General features: G+C 37.6%; 1 protein-coding gene across 1 annotated transcript; it reads left to right on the plus strand.

The window, feature by feature from the left end:
• The first annotated feature begins 367 nt into the window (after positions 1 to 367).
• Positions 368 to 7,210, plus strand: LOC136840415 (uncharacterized). Its single transcript, XM_067107095.1, has 3 exons — positions 368 to 809; positions 4,852 to 4,951; positions 6,778 to 7,210. Exons 1-3 carry the CDS (start codon positions 592 to 594, stop codon positions 6,988 to 6,990), a joined length of 531 nt encoding a protein of 176 aa, XP_066963196.1. The 5' UTR covers positions 368 to 591; the 3' UTR covers positions 6,991 to 7,210.
• Positions 7,211 to 7,566: the final 356 nt, after the last annotated feature.

Here is a 7,566-nt window from a genome sequence, read left to right on the forward strand (position 1 = left end):
GATATGTATTAATAATGTTATCTCTTTTATCAAAGAAGCTGGTCTTCTCAAATATATTTGAGAGCTGTGCTGTGTTAGTATATATATATATATATATATTTTGTTCATGAAACTTACCTGTCAGATATATATATAGCTGTATTCAAGGTCCGGACAGAATTTCAAATTTCGCGGCACACGAGTGGCCGGTCAGGTGGTTAGGTACTCATTCCCGCCGGGCTGGGAGGCGGGTATCAGGAACCATTCCCATTTTCCATTCAGATTTTCTGTCGCCGGTGTTGTCAATAACTGCTGTCTGCAATCTCCGTCATAGGATTTGAAAGACATACTTGGAGAGTTTTTAGAATTACGAGTTTAAATAAGTAAATCTTGCCAGTTGTGTTCATTCAGGCCCACCTAGTTACCATGCAGAGTTTAGAACTGCTACAACAGGTAAGTTGCATTCTGTGTTACAGCTGTAAAGGATACAAGGTGCACAACTCTGTATAGTATTGACTAGAAATATGACAGTTTGAGACTGAAACTTGGAAGCGTTGTAAATGTTTGCGGTCAGGAGTTTTAGAAGTGCAGTGTAGTATATGGTAAAATTAGATGTTAATATTGATTTGTGATTATGATTTATGCTTATTTCTCCAGGATATTGTAAATGAATCCAAATTTGAGGAAAAGTTCAGAGTAGAAGTGGACCGAGATGAAAGTGGCAATGTCGTAAAAATGAAACACAGAAAGGCTCTGGATGATCCCCTTTTGCCAGCCAAGAAGAGAGCGAAATTAGAAGGCGAGAGAAGAGAAAAAAGGAAAAAAAGAAGGTATGTAAAGTTTGTCAGTATTCCTAAGCGTGTATAAAGTAATCATTCCACTGACAGGGACAATTTAACCTCAAGAAAATGAATAGTGAACAAAAGGAAATTGATACTTTCTGCTTTCTGCAGAAAAGGTGAATGACCATACAACAGTATAATTTCAAGGAAGATGTAAGAATGGTGTCAGTTTTTCCTTGATTTACAGGCCAGTATAAATTGTCCTTGCAGTGAGCAAATCTGTTTTTCTTATGCCTTGAAAAGGTATCACATGCAACTAGGTGAGCTGACAGATCAGCCATGATGTTAGACAAAGCAGCTGTACTGAGTGCTTTTGACTAAGGAGCCAAATATGTAGCCCACTGTCAAGATTCATTATTAAAAGCATAGATCCAATTCATAATGGAGGACTAAGAATCTGCACCAGTAAATTTGTACAAAGTGAAAGTTGCAGACCACGTCTTTCTTCATTATGATTCATACTAGTAACTTGCCAACTAAAGAGGTCTTCAGCCAAAGGAACATTGGCATTTACAGTCATATACCCCCAATGTAATAAGAGCTAACAGAGTTCTTGAGTTGACAGATAAACACAACACCTCCTCCAGCTAGAATGATCCCCTTGGTGAATCATGCATGAAGTGTGTACTGTATCTGTAAACACATACTGTGCTTTTAATTAAAAAATGCATATACCTCTGAACTTCCTTAGCAACCTACAGCAGAACAAATAAAACTTGATGGTCCATGTTATGCAATTTGTACTGACAGATTCCCAGTTATCGGCGACCCGGTTTTACGGTACTTGTCTAGTGACGACATTAACTGGATTTTCAGCGATGGTAACTGGATTTTTGGTGTTGATATCCACTTATTGGCACCGATAACCAAAGATCTGCACCTGTACCCACCTAACAGAGGCACTGATCCCAGCTTATCGGTGCCAATATCCCGTTATCAATGATGATATTCATCGATTTCCAATTATTGGCGATTTCGGTTGTCATCACCCATCAGGAACGGAACCCCCGCTGATAATCGGGGACTGCCTGTAACTGTAATCTAAGGAAACAAACCACTTTACTTAACCCATTAGTTTTCACAGAAGAACTGTCGACAATATGGTCAGCAGTTATAAGAGTCATAAAAAAATTATTCCATCACAAAAATCTGTAATTGTGACTAGAAATCCAGATGTTCAACAAATTTTCACTTAGATAATATGAAGCCAGTATAATTGTAGATAATATGAATCCAGTATAATTGTTGAAATATGTTGGGTCTCAGTATGTGTAGGCATTAAAGGAAAGGATAGTGAAAAAGTAACCATATCTTCGGAATCTGATCAAAAGTGATTTATTACAATCTCTAAAACCCATTGTAAGAAACTAACTTTTATTGTGGCATTTTTCAGTCAGAAAACTGCCATATGAAAATACATACTGTACATTATTTTGAATTGGTCACACTCTTTTGACCTGTTTGTATTTTATGAATTACCCACATGGCTCAGTCCCTGAATGCAGATAATGGAGGAAAACATCTATAATCAGTTATATTTTTTGTGATTGTGCAATTTCAGCTCGTAGCATACATCAAGTATGGGAACAAATCTTTAAAAGAAGTATTGTCAGAATCTTCAACATTCTCAGTTAAACTAATCTGTAAAATATTAAGGCATTAATGAGCTTCTTATTGTTTATATCGGAGGATGTGAGAGAACAGAGTTAACAAAGGGACATCGATGGATGCCAGTATGGGCAAGGGCTTCGCCCTTCCATGCTAGTTCCAGCTTATATGGCCAATGTCCTCTAACAGAAGGTAACACTGACAATTACATCCCAAAAGTGTTTGTTCAGATATCTGTATATAGACAAGTCTTTTCATCCCCTCCCACGTCTACTGAGGTTGCAGTTGAGCCAGATATACCTGAGGGGGCAGAAGCAGGAGCAGGAGGAACTTTGGAAACATCAGAGTTTTAAGGGAAAGCTATGGCTGAATCAATGGGGTTCTGCAACTTTAGGCCAAAGGCAAAAGTTCCAGGGAGGTAAACAAAGAAGGCTCCCCTGGAATACCACAAAGCCTTCAGTAGCTCCTCTGTCTCTTGGGGTTGTTTGCAGTTGAACCAACACAGCCCAGGGATGTAAGTGCTGAAGCAGAAACAGGGCAGACTGGTTTCCTTGCAACAGCACCATGTACTTGGTAACCCACTTGGTCGTTGTCTGGTCCACCTGCATGATGTCCTGAATATTAGGAATCCTGCTTACAATACTGCAGCAACATTTCACAAGGATGATCTCATCAATCAAGACCCCCCAATGAGATGTCCTGAAAACCAGAACTGCAGGTAACCATGAGCCGATCCCCCATCAGGCAGTCATCGGGATTACGCTGAAGGACCATCGCTCTACGATAATCATTTACTTGGTTCACAAGGGAGAGGTGCCAGTCAATCAACAACGAGTACTAGATAACCATCCCCATCTGATTAAAATCATTTGCATGCCTGCCACCACAGCATAAATGTGACCAGAAACTGCTTTGTAATTCACTACATTTCTCACTTTCATTGAGATCATGCTGTGTTGAGCTGCAGTGGAATGTTAACACTATGTATTTTGTGTTTGCATACATGATGTATATTTTAGTGAAATGAAAACATTCCCAAATGTGTCTGTACCCTCCCTTTCATGAAGTGAATGTAAGACAATTATATGATCTTTCTCCCACTGAAAAAGGAATTATTAGAATAAAGAAACTGGTATAAATTAAACTGCTGATGCATTCGTAATTTATAATGAAATATGTTGCAAGATAGCCTTCTTCCTAACTCTTATTATTATCTTAAATTAGTTTGAGACCACTGAGTCATACTGGAAACTCTCAGGGCTGATTCAAAGAATTTGTTCTTAAATGAGAGGTGAAAATTGGAGCGAGGTGAAAGTGAACTTTGGCAGCAGCAAAGTTGGAAGATACCAAAGGAAGCTTATGAAAAGTAAATGGCTGAAAAAGCAGTGTAGCTGGAGCTGAAGTTATGCTGCCAAGAACCTTTAGTATACTCTTCAGTATGGCACAGAAGGTACACTGTAAGAAAGTGCCCTTGTACAGATAGGGATCTATACTCGTAAAGCATAAACGCTACAAGGGATAACAGTTTCTTGCACTCCATAGGTCTGAATTTACATGATCAGGTTTGCAGCCTTGTGGTTGATACTAAGAAGTCTTATGCTTGAGGAAGACTGGATAGTCTCGATCTAGCAGCATCTCTTGCCAGGAGTCCCAGGGTATTCTGGTTTATCACCACTGTTAGCAAACGTGACTATTCACTGTTTGTCATTATTGCCTTCAGATAAAGGAAGCATACCACGAAATACAAGTGCCCAACTAAACCTGGTATAGAAAATATAAACTGGCACCACAAAGATGCAGCTGAGAAGTTAAGCTTAACTTTAGTAAGCCTTGCAGGGAGATGCATCATCATATCTTCTTATGTCACTTTTTCCCTTTAGGGCTAGATTGTAATTTTTCCTACACCTAGATCATATCCTTGATATAAAATGAAAAATTCAGGCTTAGCTAATACAGAGTGAAACTTGGGAAGGATGATTAGCAACTAGATTCCTGAAAGTGCGTGCTGAAACAGCGTACCTATGAGGCAAAAATGTGATTGCTTGAATATAACCTACATCAGAGATAAAAGCCCAGTGCAGTTAGGTTGTTAGGTTCACATATGTATTTTGAAATTTAGGGGAGCATACATGTAAGAGAAAGACTGAGGGAAGATGATTGGTTCTTTTAATTCCCTAGTCATTGACAGCATCCATGTTCATAGTATCAGCTGGCCATGGTGTACTTAATTTTAAGTATACAGTACACATTGGAATATATATCCCAAAAGTTAGAATGGCCAGCAGAGGTATTTATCACTGGAAGCTTAATGTTAAGTAGAAGATACAGAATAAACTGAGGAAACCTGTTTTGTACCTCATGGAAGGAGTTGGCATGAAATGTTTATAATCATCCATAAGTTATGGCATGGCATGCATTTCAGATTGAGGTACCGGGATTGTGACAAAAGTGCCCTTGAAAATCAGCCAGTGATCCAACTGTTGATTCAAGCAGATCATCAAGAGGGAGGAGAAACCTCCTTAGTGATGCACAGAAATTAGGAATGTGATTCGTTGTCAAGTTACACCATGCCATAACAGAGTTAGTGTCCCTCTACAGTATTTCTTTCGCTCAGTAAAAATAAGGACGTTTTTTGATGAATTACTCCTGAAACCAGTGATGTGTGAATCAGATAGGCGTGGACAAATACTTCCCAGCTATTTTGATCATAGAAAGATACAAGTCATATAGACTTACAGAGTATGAAAAATATGGTTCCAGTAAGAAGTATTTTTTGTAGTTTTCTTTGTAGTAGGACTCTAAAATATTGATTCAGTGTAAAAAATACTAACTAGTATATTTTATTGGTAAACCTTATAATTCTCTGCTCAGCAAGGCTCGACTACCCAGAGGACATTAACTAAAACTCATTACAACATAGAGAATGCAACAGAAACAACACCTGGTCTCTTGTCTCTTTGTCTGAGCTTCTGGAAAGACTCTTCCTTGTCTGATTTTTTTAGTAAAATGTTATATGGTTTGTTCTGCCAATGTATAAAATCTGACCCTTGTTACAAGGGAATATATTAGGATTTGTGCAGATGAAGGTTATGACGGTTGTTGCAAAATGGCTGTGATATCTTTGTCCATGGATAGGTAAGATCTTTGGTACTGGCATTCAGAATTAGTTATATTTTATTTGTGAATCAGGAATACATTAGAAATTACATTTAATGGTTGATTTAAGTTTTAACAACCATCCAAACCTAGAAACATGCATCGCTATACAATTCTTAAAATTTTCTCTCATAGGTCATGTTTTTTTTTTCAGTTTTCAACGATTTTCATGAACTGTGGGTTAAGGTCATTGAATTTTAAGAACTGATCAAAGGGCCTTTCCTTCTCCATGATGGTCTTTGGAGCAAGGACCAGTTCACCAACTAGTTTCTTGAAATTGTAGCTTCCCTTGGTTTTTTAATCTTATCTGTGTTTCCATGGGGAGCAAGACCACATTCTCAACCTTCTCTCCTGGAAGGTCTTGAGGAGATACCTAAAACAGGAGATTGTGGATCATGCCATAGATATTTTTTTTCCCATAGATTAACTACACGCAGTTTCAGTAGAAGCTTCAATCTTGAGTACCTTGCCTAGAGTCTGTAGAAATGCTGTTTTAAGAAGTGATGATTCGTTTTCAAAGGACTACTGTTCTTATTAATGTCAGTGTTCATGGGGTCGGAACCTTATCTGGAGGGGCTAAATTGGCTTGCTGTAACAGCACTATTTTCATTTTCACCTCCACCAAATCAGTCGTTGTTTGGTAGTTTGCTCTCCGGTTCTTAGGTGATATGGCATCGTCAGTTTACACTAGTGCAGCAGTACAGATTCATGGTTTACCACAGCACTTCACATATTTTTTCCATCTAGGAGATGCCTTAAGATCTTTGGGGCTACTGATTCTGCTAACCAAATCTTACCCTTCTTGTACCTTTCAAGAAAACTGAAGAGTTGCTGTGCATTCACCTCATGTAATTAATGACCGCACAGTAAGAGGTTTGTACACTTTGAAATAATGCTCATATACTGTAAAGATACATAATTCCTTTATTTTGATGGCAGTCCCCTCATCCCAGCCCTCTCATAGATTATTGCCTCTGTCTGCTTCACCTAGTGTGGGATATTTACCGAAAAGGAATGCATAGGACTTCATTTTGTTACGGACTACTCACATTTACTGTTACACCATTCTTGCCAGTATGGTGTAAGTAAAATGAAAGGGTTGTATTCCTGGAATGAGAAAATCATTCGCAATGCTACATTTGCTTTTTAACCTTATGAATATGTACTGATTGAGGTCATTTGTCTCACCTAGGAGCGAGATTTAAAAAAGAAGCAGAAAGGGAAACGAAAGAAGGTTGATGAGGACGATTTCAAACACTTCCAAGACAAGGTAGAATTTGGCGAAGTAGCCTACGAGCCTCCTAGTCTAGATACGTCAAAGTTCACAAAAATGACAAATAGTGATACTAAGGTAATGTTTCAAAACTGTGGTTGGATTAGTAGATTAAAGTTTAATAGTGTCTGAAACTAGAGGATTTTACTTACATATTTGTTGTTCTTGTACCAACTTGAGTGTACCACACAGTACAGTAGTTTTGTGTGTCCAAAATGTATGGTGGTATTAATTTTTTCTCTCCCAGAATTCAGTATAATTTATAGCATTCTCTTGTGTATATCCCTATAAACTCTTGGTAGCTGTTGATTTGTGTACTTGTGTTTGTGTCTTGTGTGAAGTTTGGAATCTGTGGATGCGGTTTATATTTTACTAGTTATGTGGGATTTTAATTTAAAAGTGGTGGTTTAGATGTCTAATTTAAAGGTTAGTAGTCTGCATTGATATTTTTCAAGGGATGTTTATTGTTGAGACTGCATAAAATTTTAAACATTCAAAAGATTTTTCAAATGACATTTGAAATGAGAAGCATAATTCAAACACATTTGTATTCTTACAAAACTTGTAATGAGACTTGATTTAAAGTGCATTGATTGTGTAAGGTATTCTAATATTTGTAACAAGTTGGAAAATATTTTTAAATGTATATCACATGTGTTTAACATGTATTTATGCATGTAAAAGAATACTTTTTTCTCAAGCATGTGT

Source organism: Macrobrachium rosenbergii, chromosome 7 (assembly GCF_040412425.1).
Source record: "Macrobrachium rosenbergii isolate ZJJX-2024 chromosome 7, ASM4041242v1, whole genome shotgun sequence".
In the NCBI taxonomy this organism is placed as follows: Eukaryota; Metazoa; Arthropoda; class Malacostraca; order Decapoda; family Palaemonidae; genus Macrobrachium; species Macrobrachium rosenbergii.

Excerpts from the sequence above, each read along its gene's own strand:
- LOC136840415 (XM_067107095.1), top strand. The coding sequence starts at position 592 with ATGTTAATATTGATTTGTGATTATGATTTATGCTTATTTCTCCAGGAT. Across the intron at positions 810-4,851 it reads GAAAAAAGGAAAAAAAGAAG|ATTGAGGTACCGGGATTGTG; the intron begins GTATGTAAAGTT and ends CATGCATTTCAG. Across the intron at positions 4,952-6,777 it reads AGGGAGGAGAAACCTCCTTA|GAGCGAGATTTAAAAAAGAA; the intron begins GTGATGCACAGA and ends TGTCTCACCTAG.